This window comes from Benincasa hispida, chromosome 9 (genome assembly GCF_027475165.1).
Source record: "Benincasa hispida cultivar pf3 chromosome 9, pf3_genome.v1.1, whole genome shotgun sequence".
NCBI classification, from domain to species: domain Eukaryota; kingdom Viridiplantae; phylum Streptophyta; class Magnoliopsida; order Cucurbitales; family Cucurbitaceae; genus Benincasa; species Benincasa hispida.
Window position 1 is genome coordinate 86,495,729 of NC_143486.1, and position 19,746 is coordinate 86,515,474.

General features: G+C 33.4%; 2 protein-coding genes across 6 annotated transcripts; both read left to right on the forward strand.

Annotated features, from left to right (window-relative positions):
* The first annotated feature begins 4,717 nt into the window (after positions 1-4,717).
* Positions 4,718-10,508, forward strand: LOC120087204 (G protein alpha subunit 1). Of its 2 annotated transcripts, none has more exons than XM_090318397.1 (14): positions 4,718-5,175; positions 5,526-5,718; positions 5,856-5,928; positions 6,366-6,403; positions 6,501-6,590; positions 6,843-6,920; positions 7,684-7,791; positions 7,930-8,031; positions 8,425-8,480; positions 8,714-8,848; positions 9,471-9,564; positions 9,672-9,731; positions 9,813-9,892; positions 10,072-10,508. In XM_090318397.1, exons 2-14 carry the CDS (start codon positions 5,632-5,634, stop codon positions 10,247-10,249), a joined length of 1,179 nt encoding a protein of 392 aa, XP_090174523.1. In that variant the 5' UTR covers positions 4,718-5,175; positions 5,526-5,631; the 3' UTR covers positions 10,250-10,508. The 2 variants fall into 2 exon arrangements, with proteins under 2 accessions (XP_090174523.1, XP_038900042.1); XM_039044114.2 differs by having other exon boundaries at positions 5,076-5,305.
* Positions 10,509-11,027: 519 nt separating this feature from the next.
* Positions 11,028-16,090, forward strand: FAP2 (Chalcone-flavanone isomerase family protein). 4 transcript variants are annotated; one of them, XM_039043958.2, is made up of 11 exons: positions 11,028-11,426; positions 11,889-12,534; positions 12,631-12,862; positions 13,026-13,101; positions 13,188-13,290; positions 13,573-13,641; positions 14,441-14,477; positions 14,563-14,637; positions 14,744-14,795; positions 15,312-15,356; positions 15,477-16,090. In XM_039043958.2, exons 2-11 carry the CDS (start codon positions 12,017-12,019, stop codon positions 15,572-15,574), a joined length of 1,305 nt encoding a protein of 434 aa, XP_038899886.1. In that variant the 5' UTR covers positions 11,028-11,426; positions 11,889-12,016; the 3' UTR covers positions 15,575-16,090. The 4 variants fall into 4 exon arrangements, with proteins under 4 accessions (XP_038899886.1, XP_038899888.1, XP_090174522.1 ...); XM_039043960.2 differs by having other exon boundaries at positions 12,637-12,862; XM_090318396.1 differs by lacking the exon at positions 13,573-13,641.
* Positions 16,091-19,746: the final 3,656 nt, after the last annotated feature.

Sequence of the window (19,746 nt, forward strand, 5' to 3'; positions counted from 1 at the left end):
GCCATAATGAGATGAATTGGATAGAACCAAATGCTCAAGTACGATGTGGATTTTTTAACCAGTTAGGTCACAATCGAAGGAAATGTCCTTCATTATAAAGGTAGGCTTCTAACCATTAGAGATTTTATTGTTAATCTTTTTATACTGTAATTAATATTCTCATTATGTAATTAATATTTTTGTTGTGTAAGTAATTTTTTATTGTATAATTGATATTTTTATTATAATTTATTAAGCTCTACATTATTTGTATGTTTTACTCGAGAAATATATATTTTTTCTCTAGATCATGGCTTTAAACCCATGATCAATTGATCATGAAGTTTTGACGTCGAGAGGTGGTTGTTCATCGCATTATCCCACTCCACTGTAGAATACTACCAATACTTCGTACATCCAGATTTTACGGAATGGCCAGATTGGGATTCATTCAGCTAGATTGCCATCTCATCACTATACCGATTGAGAGATGGAGGCCATAGACGCATATGTTTCATGTGCCTACTAGAGAGTTCACTATCATCTTATAGGACATAAAAGTATTGTTTGGGTTACTTGATGACAACGAGCCTGTTACTAGAGTAATGCATGATGATTGGCTGAATATTTCTTGATTGTTATTCGATGTGACCCCATCTGCTGATAAAATTAAAGAATCAATATTAAGTTTAACATGGTTAGAGATACAATTTCATGAGCTTATTGCTTATGCAGACGAGGAAGCTGTCATAAGATATACACGAGCATACATACTATAAATGATGAGTGGAAGTCTTTTTTCTAACAGATCAAGTCACTTCGTGCACTTGATGTTTCTACAATTGTTAGCCAACCTTTATGAAGTGGAACGACATTCTTAGGGTGGAGCATGTTTGACATGGTTGTATAGACAATTATGCAAAGCAACAAAATTTGACGTTTGTGAAATCGCTAAGCATTTGATACTTATGCAATCATAGGCTTGAGAACGATTTCTAACAATGGCTCCACAACTCTAACATGTCAATGATGATCAATTAGCTGGACGAGCATACGGTTATCAATATGTTATTTTAATTTAATTTAATTTAATTTAATAAATATTTTGATGTGACTTATATAGTTAATTTAAAATCTAAAATATTATAGGTGGGGAGACCAATTTTGTGTAACTAGGTCAACTACACGTGTAAATCAGTCAATATAGATACATGTTTGATCTGCTTCAACCTGATCAAGTACATGAATGTTGAACCCAATTGAATTTTTTATACATATTTTTAATGTGCTTGTTTTTAATATAATATTTTATGTTTCTGATTATCTGGGAGTCTTACAAAACTTTCATGGATACTTTTCCCAATTTCTACACAAACAACCAAGACATATGACGGACGATAAGTCCTTTCATATGTTTTCACATTGGCGAGTGACTTTTTCTTGACAGGGTGATCAGACAATTTAGTTTCCAACATGATGTCCCATCAGAATGCAATATCGAACCCCTACTACATGACATTGACATAAGAACTGCAAACTGGTTTGAAAAAGTTGCACATTTGATAGTGCAATGGCACTATCGTGGAAGGTTTATTGCAACAGGGGTTCAATTATGCAATTTAATAAGGATGTAACTCAAGACTAGATCCATCGGTATAATAATATTAAAGGTGCTTTATTACTCGTCAGGGAGCAGTTGTAGGTCATCTTATACATTATTAGATTTTGTTTAAATATTTTTAATTTAAACTTATTTTAAATATTGTCTAATTATTTTATAATTCTCATAGATCGAGCAACAGTAGCCTTCATGATGTTGTAAATGATCCAAACCATGTCTTTACTATATGTAGTAATAATAAGAGCTACATAGAAGAGATACATTATATGTATGATATACCTATTGCTTCTTCACTAGTTCTTAGGCTTAGGGGACATGCTAAAGTAGAATAAGATGAGTTTGATGGTTGACCAAAATGTGGAAGAATTGCCTCCTATGACGCAGACGCAGAGCCAGACTGGTTATGCTAGTTTGATGATGATGATGTCAGCATGTGGTTTAAGATATTATGATTTAGAGACCAGTTCATCATCTTCATATATTCATGGACATGGGTGTGGACATAGAGAGCATAATGAATATTTATATTATGAAGCAACTGCAGAGGTACTAGAGCCACCGAAGGATCAAGAGGAACCAGAGCAACATCAAGAAGAACTAGAGCAACCTAGAGTTCAAAGTCGAAGACGACAAACAGCTCGAAATCGACGACGTCCGCCTTGTAGAACACATTGGTTTTCTTATTATTAATTTTAAATGAATAAGAGACATTAAATTGTTATATTGATATGACATTTTAATTTACATCTTAGTATTTTTCCAATTATGAACAACAATAGTTTTTTTTATTATTGAAAAATGGAATGATAAATTTGTATAGAGTACATTTTTTTTATTAAAAAAAAGGAAAAGAAAAGAAAGAGTATAAAATTAAAAAAAAAAACATGTTTTTTCAATTAAAAAAAGAAATGAAGAGTACAGAATTAAAAAAGAAGAGGTAGAGTGTTGAACATCGACCATTTTAAAAAAAAAAAAAAAAAAAGAGGTCGAGTGTTCAACACTCGATCCATTATGTCATCACACTCCCTCCACGTCAAATCACCAAAATTACAATATTTTCCTAATTATTTTCAAAACTACATTGTTTTCCTAATTATTTTGAAAAAGTTACAATATATATCTAATTTTTATCGTGTTTATAAACTTAATTTAAAAAATAAAAAAAATCAAATAATTACTAAATAAGATCTACAAATTATGAATTTTCTTTATCGTCATTATTTTTTTGAAAAAACTAACATTTCACACTAAGGGTGTGTTTGACAACCCAAGGAAAGTTGGGTTGAGTTGGTATTTTACCAACTCAATATTTGACAACTAACTTTAGATGTTGGTGGGGTTAAGTTGGTTATTTTACCAACTCACCTCAACTCTCCCTAATTCTTTTTCCCTCTAATATTTTTAATGGTTCCACCCATTGGTCTCCGTTGGCGATTATCACTACCACACTCTAGCAACATACTCTGATGACCACCTTTGGATGGCCAAATCCGATGACCAACTCTGAGCTTCGGCAACCACCTCCGACGACATTCTAACAATCAATTCTGACAACCACCTTGGTACAAAATAATTTCGACTTCCGCATTCGCACGACCAATTTTGATGAAGAACTCTGGGCTCCACCAACTACCTTCGACGACAACTATAGCGACTAACTCCAACGACTACCTTCACATAAGCAACTTCGACGACATACTCTGACTACCACATTCATGTGCCCAACTTCGACGACCACTAATAGAAAAAATGGTGGGTTTAATTATCCACCATTTATCACTTTCACTCTCACCCATTTTCCCACACATTTTTATTACTCTCCCAACTCCCTCAATTGCTTTGTCATTTATCTCTCTCATGCGTCTCTTCACATTTACTCAATTTCTCTCATCTTCTCTCTTCTTTAGCCTTCTGATTCGTCTTTCTCACTTTCTCTCTTCTTTTTCTCTGTCCGGCTCGTATGGATTTTATTTTCCCTTTTATTTCTCAAATTCTCTTTTCTCTCTTTTTTTCCCCTTTCTATGGTTGTTTTTTTAGATTTAATTACTTTTCCTCTATTTCATTTTTTCTTATATTTAAAAAATATTACATACGATGTCCTATTATTATTTCATTAAACAAAAGTTCAATGATATGTTTAAACAACCTATCTCTTGATTTTTTAAAAAATTACATAATTCTAACGAAATAGTTAGATTTAAAATTATGGCTCAATTTTTTTTAAAGGTAGTTTGTACACTGATGCAACATAATAGTAGAAAAATAGACATAAATATTTCTAAAATCATTTCACCAGTTTTAGAAAAAAGTAAATATATATTCCACAAGTTGATTTAAAAATACTATTTAATAGTTGATTTTATGATTTAAATCGTAAGGTTTTGGTTTTTTTTAAGAGTAACATTTAAGTATCATCCCTTCTATCTAAAATAATGCCAATAATTTCGTTTGATGACACTAATTCTTTAAGTTTTTTTTTTTTTTTTTAACTTTTACGGTAATTAATGATTTTTGAGTGTTTAAAAAATTGAATTCAAATTATTTTGTTATGTATATGAATATTTTGTAGAGAATTTGTTATGTTTTGAGAATAAAAAATAATTCGAAGTTTTTTTTTTAGAAAAGTTAGGAAAATGTGTGTATAACTGAAAATTAAAATCAACAATAGCAAAAAAAAAAAAAGACGACAAACTAAAATTTAATTTACAAAAATCACACTTATCCCAACTAACTCAACTTTGTCCTCAAACACAGATAATAATTACCAACTCAACTCTGTACATCGAATACAGACAATGTAATTCTCTAAATAATAATTACTAACTCAACTCTCTACTTTTTATCGTGCGTCGTCCTCTAAACTAGTAAATGATACTTTTAGAAGGAAAATAATCGGGGGAAAAAAAAAAAAACTTTTGGCCTTTGGGACACAACAAAAGGACAGGGCAGCTCAGTCCACAGTCCACGGTCCACGGTCGTCGGTCCACAGTCCATACCACATCAGTCATACATAACAAAACCAAAAAAAAAAAAAAAAAAAAGTATTTTCCCAAGACCAACCTTATAGATACTTACTAAGAATTTTTAAAAAAACATATACCGAAAAAAAAAACAGTTTTTTATTCTAATCAGACTCTGTCTTTGAATTCAAAAAAAAAAAAGAAAAAAAACTCAGAATCCTGTCTTTTCCTTTCTTTGACCGAGGAGAGAAATTGAAATTGAAATTGAAATTGAAAGAGAAGCAAAAGCAAAGCAAAGGCATTTTGTTTCTCAGCTTTCGGTTCTTTCTTCCTTCTTTCATTCCTGATTTAGCCGACACGTACAATTTTTTCCTCTTTTTCTCACCAAAATTTTCCCATTTTTCTTCTTCTGCTCTCAATTATACTCTCTTTTCGTACACTTTTATCTCTTCCCACAAACCACCCCCCCTTTCATTTTTTTTTTATTCCTTCTATCAATTTAATACGATTTTTTTATCAAACCCCACTTCACTCCAAGAACACGACGAGTTTCTCTTCACTACTCTACCAATCCGCCAAATCTAGACCCTCCGATTCCGCCACCCCTTTACGACGGTACTCTTTTTTCACACTACCCCTTTTCAACCTTCTTCTAGATCTTTACTTTGAACTGGGATTTCTGTGTTTCTGTCTCGTGGGGTTTCTTCAATTTGATCCAACAGTTTTTTTTCCTTCTTTCTTTTAGGTATTCTGTACGGAATTTTATGCCTTTCTTTTACATGGGTTTTGATTGGATTGCATTTTATCTTACTGTACTTTGTGCTTTGTGTACTGTTTCTTTGAATTGGAGGTGAAAATGAGAGGGTTGTTAGTGAAATAGTGCGATTGAATCAAGTTTGAAGTTAATTGGAAATGGGTTTTGATTTTGTTTTCTGCATGCTTGAAATGGGGTTTTTGATTTGTAGGCTGGCTTTGAGGATTATAATATGAGCGAGCATTTTTTGAGGCAATTGGAAACCAATTTGATTGCGATGAATCTTTGCGAGTATAACTAGTGTTCTGCCGTCTTCTATGCTGTCTCATTTGAGTAGAAATATGGGTTTACTCTGCAGCAGAAATCGTCATTACAACGAACAAGATGCTGAAGAAAATGAGCAGGTGAATCATGCTTCATCAGAAATATATGATTCTTTGCTTCTGCAAATAGTACTAGTTGAAAAAATAAAGTGTTTTGGTTATCTTGGGTTATTTGTTGAATCTTGAGTTCGATATAATCGTAGTGCTTGCTTTTCCAGGCTGCGGAAATAGAGAGGCGGATTGAACAAGAAACAGAGGCTGAAAAACATATACAGAAACTTCTTCTGCTTGGTAAGTGTATTTTGGCCTCACATTACCTTTGTTTTCTCGGTATAATAGATGAGGAATCTTGTCTGTACTTGAATGTTGGAGACAGCATTTCAAACTTTAGAGGGTAAATACATCAGTTTTATGTTTTCATGCCTTCTTTCGTTGAGTTAGATTTGCGAATTGAATGTTTGGTTGTTTGTAATTTGTAATAGTTAGTATGTTGTATAATTAGTGAGTTTCATATTAGTTAACATTAGTTATTCCTTCTAGTTATTCCTTCTAGTTAACAGTAAAATTCCCTTATTAGTTAACATTCAATCATTTCCTCCACAGCTGATGTGGAAAGGATTGGAGATTCTGTATGTCTGCTACTGAGTGATAATGACCGCTGGGTTCTTTTATTCCTTCTATTTTTTCTTTGACAATGCAAATAAGCTGAGATTTACCCAATTGTTTAGGTGCTGGAGAGTCTGGGAAATCCACAATTTTTAAGCAGGCAAGCTCTCTTATTCTTTACCGTCATAATCTGCAATGCTGAAGTGAAGTTGGTCCACTAACATTTCTTGCATTTTTGCTTCATTCTTTTTTTTCAGATAAAATTGTTGTTCCAAACCGGGTTTGATGAGGCAGAGCTAAAGAGCTATATTCCAGTCATTCATGCAAATGTGTATCAGACTATAAAAGTATGCAATATTTGAAAGGGTGTGTTGGTTATTTCCCTTTCTGCATGATTTAAAGAGCAAATGAATTTGTTAAAAAATTTTAAAACATAATACCCCAATCTTTTGATTAGAGGCATGTTGATACTGTGTTTTGGTTTTTGAGTGCCAAAAAATTTAAATCATAATGTACTGATCATTTGATGTGAGGTGTGTCGATACTGTACTTTTTGTTAATTCAAGAGCTGTAACCTCTTATTGAACTTGACGTTTCAGGTATTACATGATGGTTCGAAGGAGCTTGCTCAAAATGACAAAGAGTTCTCGAAGTATGTATTATCCAGTGAAAATAAGGTATCTATCTGTTCAATGCTGAACTGGCACCTACATAGCTTGAGCTTTTATCTTGTACGATTTAAAATTAATTGCCAATGGTTACAAAAAGAAATTGTGTAGCTGGCTTCTGGTTCATGATTCAGGAACAGAAATTGGGACAGCTTTATTTTTGTAGTAGAACTTCACTTACCGTTTATCTGAAATATTAGATAATAAATATGGGGGCAAGGATCATTTTTACCTTTTAAGCTTTCTACTTCATAGACCCTAAATTTGAATCGGGCAGTGTAATTAATACCTTCCTAAGTCTAAAATAGGAAAGTTCCCATGAACTAACAGATAAATCACATACATTTTAATTTACAAAATATTCAAAATCAGGTAAAGAACACCTAAATCCAACAATGAAACTACTCACATTTAACCAAGAAATGAATTAGGTAAAAGAGCACAACACCACAAATTAGGAGAACAATTGCTGAAACCTAAGCTGAAAAATATCCAACACAGGTAGAAGAAAGAATACTCATGATCCTTGTCCAGCTGGAAGAACACCTATATCCATCCACCAATCTTCAATAGAAAATGGAAATTAGTTAAGCTGGGGGGTCTAATTTGATGAAATTGAAATCTTAGGATTAAAATAGGTCCTAAGCTAAGTATGGGGTAAAATGGAACTTTTCCCCTGGATTTACTTTGCTAGCTTATATGTGTACACTTGGAGGGACGTGTACTGAACTTTTTCCTGCTTACTATTGTCCCTCCATGTGATTCAAACCAGGAAATTGGTGAGAAATTATCAGATATCGGAGGTAGATTGGATTACCCGCGATTGACTAGGGAGCGTGCACAGGATATAGAGACTCTTTGGAAAGATGCTGCAATTCAGGTAGCCATTGCTCCATGTGGATTTGCTAGTGGCATCTTTAAAATGAAATCAGTTATGATGCTTATTATTTAAAACAGCTTTTTTTCTTCTTGAATAAGCCTGAATTAAGTGAGCTCAGTGTTCACATTCTCTTTGTAGGAAACGTATGCTCGTGGTAATGAACTTCAGGTTCCAGATTGCACACAATATTTCATGGAAAATTTGCAAAGATTATCTGATGCAAATTATATTCCAACTAAGGTATTTGATTTAATGTTATGTCTAGCTTAAAGGGTTAGAAAATGCTCTCAAGCAAGCTCTTATCAGTTAAGTTCATTGTATGAGCTGAAATTTTGGAAAAAACCAACTTTACAGATTTTGGTGCCTTAAAAAATTGTCTGTGACAACTATTTTACGGACGAAATAATTTTGTGTTTTAAAAATATAATTAATCTCTTTGATTGCCTTGGATTGAATTATTATCTCTCACTTTCTTACTACACTAAACGAAGTTTTAGTGTAATCTATATCCCTTCTGCCATTGTATATCATGCTTATGTTTGAGTATTCTCTTTCACTGTAATTAGTAATGAGATCGAGTCATTTGTGTATATATATCAGTTGGCTCCTTTTCTTATGTGCTTTCGACCACAGGAGGACGTGCTCTACGCAAGAGTTCGTACAACAGGTGTTGTTGAAATCCAGTTTAGGTAAATATTTTGTTACATGGCTCTTCACAGTTTGTTTCTATTTCTAGGAACAAATAGTTCATTTTCGTTAGAATATACATATGTGTCTATATACATATGTATATATGATAATAATTCATAATTATAAGATAAGTATTAAAAAGTCTTCATGTTAATGCTCTTGTGTGTTACACTTCGTTCATCATGAAATATTGGCATTGTAATTAATTATGGTATCGGTTTGATTTTGGCAGTCCCGTTGGTGAAAATAAAAAGAGCGGCGAAGTGTATAGACTCTTTGATGTTGGTGGACAGAGAAATGAGAGGAGAAAATGGATTCATCTTTTTGAAGGTGTTACAGCAGTAATCTTTTGTGCTGCTATTAGTGAGTAAGACCATCACTCTTTTAACCCATTTATGATCCTGTGGTAGTCTTGATAAACGTAGATGATAAAAGAAAAGTCTAGACATTGGAATCTGAAAATCTATGGCACTCTCATTGATGTTTATGGAGTAACGACTGGGTTGTCATGTATGCTTCCCAGATGCTGATGGGATTCCATTTAGGAATATGTAATTGTGCAATAAAGTTTTGTGAAAAAAGGCTTTTTACTACCTGCTTTTCTCTTGTTTTCTTTTAATTTGTTTTCTTCTGGAGTGGGTGGGACTAGGTTGGAAAATAGCTTTTGGAAGGTAGTGATCTAAGTTGATTGTCCAAATGAAATGAAAGGATAATAATTTTAAAAGTGTGAACTGATAGAGGAAAAGAAGATCTTAACTAGCTGGTGATCTAACAACCCATGTGAAGATAGTTGTGACGGACAAGACTCGTCGTCCTATTCCAATATCTCTTATTGTTCGGATGGTCAGGCTATTAAGCAGTTTCACTCTTTGGAATGGAACAAAAAGAATTGAAATTATAAAGTTAGTTGTGGTCCCTCTTCTATTCTGCTTGGAAGAATAAGTATTATATAAAGTTTACTGCAATGGATTAACCGATAACTGTTTCAGGTATGATCAAACACTTTTTGAGGATGAACAGAAGAACCGAATGATGGAGACCAAGGAACTTTTTGAGTGGGTTCTGAAACAAGAGTGTTTTGAGGTTTTCTTTCTGCATTGTTACCGTTTACATGATCGAGTATACTTAATTTGATAATTTTCTTTTCACAAGTTGATAGTTATTTTTCTTTGGTTCTATTCCGGGTGCAGAAAACATCATTTATGCTTTTTCTCAACAAATTCGATATCTTCGAGAAAAAGGTTCTAAAAGTAAGTGTCGATGGAGAGTATCACAAAGCACTTGGATAGGTCATTGATGAGATATTAACATGTATTAGCTTCTTGTGATAGGTCCCTCTCAGTGTGTGTGAATGGTTCAATGATTATCAGCCGGTTTCGACTGGAAAACAGGAGATTGAGCATGCCTATGAGTATGTATCTAACACTCCCTCGTTATTGTTGATTACAACAGCATTGTTCTTGGCTCTGAATATGCTTAAACAGAGCCTTTTCTGTAGCTGGATGCTAGGAACAATGCTGCTGCCTTTTCCTCTGTTTGCATTTTTTCTAAAAGAACTTTACAGTGACCCCTTAGAATTGATGAATTCAGGTTTGTGAAGAAAAAATTCGAGGAGTTGTATTTTAAGAGCACGGCACCAGATCGAGTAGATCGGGTGTTTAAGGTATACAGAACTACTGCTCTCGATCAGAAACTTGTAAAGAAAACATTCAAGCTCGTAGATGAAACTTTAAGGCGGCGAAATCTCTTCGAGGCTGGGTTGTTGTGACCTTGTTAACAATCTTCCTCACACAGAAAAAATGGAAAATGGTTGCTCTTGTTTGATGAACAAACTTATATTGGATTGTCATTTGAGTAATTAAAGTTGAAGCTGAAGAAGTTGCAAGTCTGATTCATTGATTTAAAACATTTTGTGTCAAATTAAATTTTGCCTATTCTATCTATCAAAGTTGAAATCTTTTTAACTATATGTAATTCGATGTTCCAAATGGTTGTGAAATTACATAAGCTTCAACAGCCTTTCTTTCCGTTCTTTGAGTTGTTTTGGATTCTCTCAAGGACCACTTCCATTCTCTGCATTAGTCAAATCAATGGGATGTTTTTTGGGATATAAGTAAAATTTAACTATTCAATGAAAATTTACTTTGAAAATTAACCATTCAAATATTTTACACTTTAAAAAATAAATTAGTTTTGTTGAACAACTTAATTAGAACATATTTAGTTCTTCAAACTACACCAGCATCTTAATGTTTATTTTTAGCTCTAATTGTCAACATCTTGTCCCTATCATTAAAATATCATTTTGTGAAAACAAAATTAGGAAAGTGAGAGTATAGGACTAAAATGAAATAAAATAACAAAAATTAAAAACTGAAAAATCAAACCAAACGAGGGCGATCTATTGGTACCGTCATTTTTTTTTTTTTTTTTTTTTATTATCAAAACCAACTAGTCAAATGACTTTTATTTTTAGTCTTTTAATTATCATGATGTATGTATGTTTCTTATTTATAAAAAGATCAATTATCGGTTTAATTTAGTTTGTAATGAACCGATTATGATGCCAGTATATTGAGGAAAATTTTTATAAAAAAATGTGGGCGACAGAAGGGACGGTGAATGGTGGAAACGCAGATATAAAAGGCAAAGTGGGATGCGTCACATGCAAAGACGAGGAGACGACAAAGATCGCCAAATTAGAAACGTAGAAGAAAGCAACAGAAAGAAGTACTCGTTTTTTACGCGCGTATTTCCTCCGAGTTCGAGGGAACCGTGAAGGCGTAGACCACTCCCAAAATCGCCGTGTTCCCTTTCTTTGATTTTTCTCATTCTACGCACATTCCAATTCATCTCCTTCTTCTTCCCTCACCCAATGGATTACTGACTTTTAACCTCCTTCAGACCCTAGCCCATTTCGTCTTAAACATCGGGATCTCGCTCGGGTTAGGTTTTCTCCTTCTTTTTCCTTTTCTTTTTCTTGCGGATGAATTCGAAATTGTGATTCTATTAACTTCTCTTTCCGCATTGTACCTTAACGCCGTTGCATGTGATTTTACTGCCATGGTTGATCTCTTAGGTTCCGATTGAAAGTTTTTTATGACTATTTATTGTTGTAATTAAAGGCTGCTATCAGGTATGAATCGTATCATGTTTTTTTCTTTCTCATTTTCTGAGTGTAAGTGATCAACTGATTTTTTGGAAAGAATCGACGTCGTTTTGGTGGATTTTCATTTTAAATTGCTGAGGAGCTGTTCTGGTGAACTTTCTCCATAGAACTGTTTTTCTTGGTGTTTGCTTTATCTGATTGATACAGTCTTCTGTTTACTCTGGAATAATGAAAATGAGAGTGTGCCATTCATGGTTTGAGTATTGATATCTATTGAACGTTGATGTGCCTTTCTTAGGTTACTCACAACTTGATTGAATCTCCCTGGCGCTGGTTCTCAACATTTATATTTGATTTGTGGAGGTTTCTTGTATCTTTAGAAAGCCTGAAGTCTCTAGTATCATATAACTTTAGAAAGGAGGAAATATGAGGAACAATTGGGTGTTTTTCATTGATCTTGATGGAGGCTCACCTTATATCTTGCCGATTGAGCCCTTTACATCTCACGGATTAGGTGGTCATCTATTTTCACATATTAGTTCATTCATGGATAGTTCTCTATTTCAGTCCAGAAATTTGTATATGGCTGGAAGTTTAGCGCTTCAAGAAGCCTTTAATTGCTTTTCAAAGATAGCTGGCGCATTGTTACTCTGGTGCTCGAGTACATCAACTGCAAACGTGACTCGGGAGATAGCAGATGATCTACATGGTTCGAATTCTAGAAGCTTTAAAAACTTTACTGAAGTTAGAAGCATCCGTTCTGGTAGACTTGGGTCCAGAGGATTTCACTTTAGCTTTAATTTGGATAAAGAATATTCCGACCCAATTTTTCTTGGCAAGATTGGCCGTTTTGCATCGAAACTCCTGGGTAACGAAGCTGGAAGACAGCAGTTGCATCCTTTGCTCTCAGTAGCAGCTGCTTTAGTTCCTCCACTTAACAACCTGTAAGCTGTTATAATTCCGTGAGATGAGTGGGATGAATTTCCTTTCTGTTCTACTCTTGCTTTCAATTATTTGACCAAACCTTTTCTTTGATCAAGGGCCAGTAGATCAGAAGATATTATGGCTGTTCCATTGGAAAACAGCGAATTGCCAGTGTATGGATGCATGGATCAGAAACCTTGTGAAGTTCCATATAGAACAAATGCTGGCTTAACGTTTCCTGATGTGAACTGGACAAGGCATGCAATTGAACCCAAAACTGGCATTGAATTTCCCATTATACTGGATAACATTTTATCTTCAGAAAATAATTCCAGCTTGAGTTCAGAGGTGAATGCTTATTGATTGTAGCCTTAAAATATTCCTCTAAATGTTTATATGCTTTTCTGACATTTCTGTCATCCAGTTTTTACCTGTCCTTATCATTGTCCTCGGACACTATTCTACTCTAACACTGGGTTTAATTGCCAATCATTATGAACTGCTGCTGCAGGTTCTTGTTGGAACTGGATCCAGAATAATGAAAATAGTCAGAATTAAATCCCTGAAGGTCTATGCTTTTGGCTTTTGTAAGTTTATGGGTATATCGTTAATCTATATTTTTGTTCCTGTCTTCATCTTTTACCTATCAAATCTGGACCTTTTCCCCTTATAGATGTTCATCCAAACTCTGTCTGTGAAAAGCTTGGTCCAAAATATGCTTCTAGTCCAGCAGGTGAATTAAATGAGCGCCGTGATTTTTATGAGGACCTTCTGGGGTACTTTTTCTTTTGCTCTGACATGTAATTTCTTTGATTTTTCATTTCAATTAGATGTGGTCCAGTTTAAAAAATAATCTGGGAAATGTGAAAAAGACTTGAAACTTGTTTAGATGTTTGGGAAGACTGTGCCAAGGGATTTTCTTGTCTTATCAACGTTCCTGGCCTGAATGAAACACAGTTTTCTGTTTCCACTTTTAAAGTTGGATTTAATTTTCCTTGTGAGTTCTTTTAACTTGTGCCTTGTTTCTAATTTCGTTTTTGTATGTTACCGTGCTGCAGGGAGGATATTAATATGACTGTCAGACTCGTGGTTAATTGCAATGGGATTAAAATCAATACTGTAAGAGAGTATGTTTCTTTCTTTGGAATTGAACGCTGGATAGTGGATACATATAATGTTGGCCGCCGTTTTCTTTAAATAGAGGGCACATTATATTTTTTTTTAGTTAATTAGAATTTATCGTCTCACATCCTGTATTGCGCTTTTTAAAAGTCCGTTACTAGTTTAAATTATATTTGTTTAGCACTTTAAGTTAAGTATGTCCAATTTGATTATACTACCATACCACTTGGTGCTTACCATTTCTATAAATGACTCTTAACTGTAGTTGTTTCAGATTCTCATTTCTTAGATGATGAGTTAACAGTTGGGTTTTCCAATAGGAATTATATTATTAGAAGTGAACTACCCGACTTTATATAATTCAGTAAAGACATGACAGGAAGATTTGCCACTCTCAGTATAGTCTTTGAACAATATGAAGGTTCTATAATTGGATGTACTGGACTGGATTAGGGCATCCAGGTCCTTTTGGAATTTTCTTTGTTTTGTATATAAGTAGTTATAGTTTTACTTTTCTTGAAGTAGTCCCAAGGTAGCATTCATCAACGAGACTTTGATTCTTGTCTCCTTAGAACTCAAGAACATAGTTGTTCAACCTAGATCCTGTTCAAGTAAGGTTGTAAGGAGTTTTTGTTTTACTGTTAAGCAGTAATTTTGATGTGGTAATTTTATTTAGAGTTATTTAGACAGGATTGTGTCCTTGCATGCTACAGCTTAATTGTAATATTTTAGTTGGTTAATCTTCACGATGTTTATATGTTGCTCAAGCTAATTGACGATCGCCCTCTGATTTCTTTATTGCAGCGCTTTTGAGAAATCTCTTAGAGCACGACTGTTGAAGGTAAAATGTCTGATACAGCTGGCTGTTATCTTTGCTTTTGAACATTCTTTATTGTTTCTAATTTTTTTAATTAATACGTGGTTAGGCAAATCCAGAAACTGATTACCATTGTGTGAGGACATTTGGTTCTCTCTTCACTAAAGACATCCCATTACCTGCGGTAAGTCTATATTGAAAGCATCATTCTGTACTTTGTTTATTGTGTGTTCTGTTTTCCATACACTGATATGTGTCATATAGTTAAAATTTGAATTGAAATATTGTAGGGAACAACAATCGATTTCCGACAGACAGCTGATGGACAATTAATCACTGAAAGTAAGCAGAGAGAACAATTATAGCATTATACGATCAATTAATGTTTGGTACTGTAGATATCCTATTGTGCAGCCCACTTACTCTTGAATTGAATTTGATGGAAATCTAGATGTCATCTTCCATTTTATTGTATAACTAGTAACTATGCAAGGAACCCTATCAGGAAATTATAAAGGGGTTGGATTGCCAAGCGTTTAAAGAGGCTTGGTCCTCCCTCTCATCTCAAAATATGCTTACCTCAACCCCCCACCCCACCCCACCCAACTCTATTTACAACCATTGCATTAGCAAACTTCTTAATTTATAACTAAAATGCACTTTGTATTCTGTATGTGTACCCCACTAATACTCCCAACATAGTCTGGGGGAGACTTCTATTCTGGGAACTCCTCTGCTTTCCTCCACATTTACTTACCTCATTTTGCTGCCTTGATATTCGAAGTAGTATTCGTTCATTTCATGTAGACTATAGTGATTTCATTTTGTGAGCACAACTAACTGATTGTTTTCGCACAGTGGGAGGCACTCTGATTGGAGCAATTCATAGCAAGGAATTGTGTAGTAAGTGAAATATCCCCTATCTGAACTGATTCTACGAGAATTGACATGAAAACAGAAGACTTATGTTGAGTCAATAAAAAATTAATTCGAAAATATCAACCCTGAAAATCATATTTGCAGGGGCATTCTTTGATATGTACCTTGGAGATGTTCCAGTGTCAGAGGAAACGAAAAAAGAGATCGGTAAAAATGTGGCAGGTCTTATTGGTAGATGCTGATTAACATCTCTGTTCCAAAGTTCCAGCTTCCATTGTCCCCCATTTTATACGGACAATTCGGTTGCTGTGAGATGAACTTCATGCACAGGCTGTAGCATTAACAAGACCATCCCTTGGTTTTGCGCTCAAGCTGGCAATAGCTATTGAGATCTAGTACATATTCTAAAAGGAAACACAGGTGCCACACCAAATTATCATTGAATTTTTTACGACTAGGGCATATGCATCAAATTGATTGGCATTCATTCTTTGGGTTTTTTACACTTATATTTATTCTCATTTTGTTATCTATTTTCATCAATTTCTCTCAGCCTTTGTTCCTAAGTAAATGGTGGTTATATAAAGAGTGGGTCGGAGTTCGAGTTACACAAAGTTATTCTTTTTCTTGTTTTAAATTTAGAACAATTTTTAGATGGTTGGCGAAGAAGACTTAGTTTAGGATTTTGTTTATATAAATAATTGTACTCGGCTTTATGAGTCATGTTTAATATAAAATTTTAATTTCCATATTCTTTATTTGAATAAGTGGTCAAATATATACTTTTTTATGAGTATATCTGTGGCTTGCATTTTTGTGATCCATTCGTGTAGTTGCGTGAGTTTATTTAATGATGATTATTTTTTTAGCTGATGTATTGGTGGCCATGTTTAGAGTTTACTTCTGTTGGATGTGGATGTTTTTATGTTTGTTTTAGGTTTTTGTGGTTGGGTTGGGCAACTTTTCTAGTTTGGTTTCTGGCATGTTTAAAATTAATTATTATTATTATTATTATTAAGTGTATGGTTGTCTCTAAACTTTACAAGTAATCAAATTAGTCTGAAGTATTTGAATTTAAGTTCTCAGTAATCAATAGGACTCTTAAATTTTCGATTTTGTTTCTAGTAAGTTGGTTAATTTTTTTTTTAAAGTCGAATTTGTCAATGATTTATTTAGGCACATTTAAATATTTAGAGACCTATTAGACAAAAAAAAAAAAAATGAAATTTCAAGATTTCTTTTCTTTTTTTTTTTGTTGACATTTTTAAAAGTTAAGACTTATTCTTACGCAATTAAAAATTTTAGTGACTTATTAGCTACTTTTTTAAAAAAATTATTTTTTTAAAAAGAATTAGATTATTTATGAATTAGATTTTCACACAATTTTGTAGTTTGGTTTAATGAGTATTGATTGAGTTTACCAATTCAAATCATACTTCAGCTTACTGTGTTAAAAGTTTCTTTAGTTTTACTTCGAAGTTAAGAAAATGATATTATTAACTTCAACTGAAACTATAATTAGTGAGCATTTGGGATGAAATGTAAGTCTACCATGTAAGAACATAAAGGAAAATTGATGATTTTTTAGTCAAAGGATGGTGTGGATAATAGAAAATAGTTCATTATTTATACCTTGTCTCTTGATTCAATTTTAGCTACGTTATTCAACAAAATCTCAACTGTTCCATCAAAATTAATTAGAAATTTTCTTCTCCATTATATATTAGAGATGAAATTGAAGAGGGAGAATAGATAAAGTTGTAAAGTAATTATCAAAGAGATTATGGGACCACTTTTCAGGGAAGAAAAAAATAATAATTGTGGGACCCATACAAATCAGGTGGTTGAACGGAGAAGAATGGATTACCCGTTTTTAAGGAGAGTTGAATTTCAAATCTTTTGGTACGTCTCTCTCACCAATCTATTTTATTACGAAAATTCAACGAACATCATCAAATGTGAAGGGAAATTTTTATTCCTAATCAAAGCTTTAAGGAGAGAGAGAGAGAAAAAAAGTAATCTAAATTCTCAACTTTTTATCGGACAGAAATTTTACTTTATATCGGATAGAAAACTTATGAATATATTATAAATTATAGTTTAAAGACGATTTATTAGACATTATTTGAAGGTTTAATAATTTATCAAATATAATTTTAGACGAAGAATATACAAGAAAAAATATCAAACCAAGAGTACTTAATCTATTTGTTCAGTTTTCACTATATATTTTGCCTTTATAAAAAAATGGTTTGAATCCTATACATTTCGACAATTACGGGATTAAAACAAAAATTTAAGAGATTAAAAATGAAATTGAAACCTAAATAATTTTATTAAATCTTTGGCAAAGTTGTAAGTTGTAATAATATAATATTAATTTAAATGGTATTTTTGAAAAGGGTGAGCCAAGAAACAAGAATCCAACCCATTCACCCCCACCCCTAGAAAAGTAAGGGCGCACGCAGAAATGAGTGTAACAAACTTTACACGTATCTTTACCACTTCTTTACACCATTTCATTGCCACAACCTATTTTTTCTTTCTATAATTTTCTTCACACCTTTCTTAAATTCAAGGAAATAATCATTCAACAAAGCCGTAAAATATTCATACGACATTAGGGTAAGTCCTTTTATATCCGTGGTGAAATTATCGGAATTAATATTGTGCATGTGGATTGAGTTTCACCTTTTTTTCTTTGTTAAAATTTTAGAATGTGGTTCCTCACACAAAATACAGATGTCATACAATATATCCTAACAAAGGTAGAGACAACAACAAAGCAACAAAGTGTCGATCAAGAATAAACACACAGAGATTGTTAACCCCAGTTTGGTGATGAACCACCTATGTCTGGGAACAGTGTGTTTGAGAAAGAAAATCCACTAATATATCAAAGCTAAGCAATTATAACGTTGTTTTTATCTATAAATAACAAAAATTACAGTAACATGTGTAGAACCCAACTTAGCCAAACACCTAGGTCCCCCTATATGTAAGACTCCCTCTTACTCCATCTTAGTCTCCTCCTAAGTATATCTATATTAGTGTTGTAACACCCAGACTCCCCCAACGTGAGATGACCTCTCACTCGATGATATCTTTCCTTATGCTTATAAATTCCTTCACGTGAGAACTTAGGCTCCTCTATGTCTCGAGAACTCCCTTCTCAATAAATAATGTCTTAGGCTTCTCCTAAGGCGTGAGAACTCCTTCTTGATCAATAATGTCTTAAGCTCCTCCTAAGATCGAATGAATGTGAAACCCTCATTGTAAGAGCAATAGAGAATACACCACAAAAAACAAAGCACAAAACCTTCTTGAATTCAATGCAGTAAGTTTTCTGTAAAATACACTAAACAGTCTCACAAAATAATATGTGTGGCAACCCTAGCTTGAGAATTTATTGGACTTAAATAGCACATCGAAATGATGGAAATAATCCTCACATAATATCGGCGATTGACCAAAAAAGGAAAACATCTCAAATAAAATATTCTACAGAATAATTTAAATAAGAAAAGAGACATTATGCAGAGTTTGCACCTTGAAAAACAATCTCTAAAACAAGTACCCACATAGACAAAATCTGAGACAACTTCTAAACAACCCAAAGAGTTAATGCCAAGAAACTTAAACAAATATATTTGGCCAAGAACATATTTCTAATATTTTCTTTTTATTCTCGCTCCATCAAAAAGAGAAAAATATAGTACGAGTAGTGAGAGTGAGAATGTATAGTAGCAAAAATAAGAGCAAAAATATCGAGAGGAATGGGCAAGAGAAAAAATTTAAAACTAAAACATATATTAACGAGAGTGAGAGTGACAAGCCTACGTACATAAAAAAAAAAATAATAATAATAATTATAAATTGTAAAAAGTGGTCCATACTCTATTTTAGAACAAGATTTTGAATCAATTGTATACCAATATTTTTTTTTATTAATAGATTGTCGTCAATATATTCTTTTAATAATTATGCAGTGTTTAACAACGTTAAATAGTTTTTTAAATGAAAATTTTATATAGTGTAGTAAACTAAACTAAGAGAATCGAAATTTTCCTAAAAGAAGCTCTTATCCATTTCCCTTTTTTTTTTCCCTCATTTCCACCCTACAATCTACGCCCAAATTCATGATTCCTGACTCTTCCATCCCAACTACATGTCGTTTTGTCTTAGTCATTGTTAGATAAGATCGACTTGTCGCTCCTTGATCCATCATAATCTGCTGCTCTGTGCTCCCTTGGGAATTTCCCGTTTATTAAAATAAAATAAAACCCATGATGATTACTGACGTGGCACTATCCAATTTAACGTTGGAAATGATCACCTTATCCTGTCCTAATTAATCCTATGATGCTGTCCCCACAAACTCCTCAGCCGAGCCGAGCCGAGCCGAGCCAAATGA

Coding starts and splice junctions, on each gene's coding strand:
- LOC120087204 (XM_090318397.1), top strand. CDS start 5,632: ATGCTGTCTCATTTGAGTAGAAATATGGGTTTACTCTGCAGCAGAAAT. Junction 5,719..5,855: donor ATGCTGAAGAAAATGAGCAG/GTGAATCATGCT, acceptor TTGCTTTTCCAG/GCTGCGGAAATAGAGAGGCG. Junction 6,404..6,500: donor AATCCACAATTTTTAAGCAG/GCAAGCTCTCTT, acceptor CTTTTTTTTCAG/ATAAAATTGTTGTTCCAAAC.
- FAP2 (XM_039043958.2), top strand. CDS start 12,017: ATGAGGAACAATTGGGTGTTTTTCATTGATCTTGATGGAGGCTCACCT. Junction 12,863..13,025: donor ATTCCAGCTTGAGTTCAGAG/GTGAATGCTTAT, acceptor CTGCTGCTGCAG/GTTCTTGTTGGAACTGGATC. Junction 13,291..13,572: donor TTTTATGAGGACCTTCTGGG/GTACTTTTTCTT, acceptor ACCGTGCTGCAG/GGAGGATATTAATATGACTG.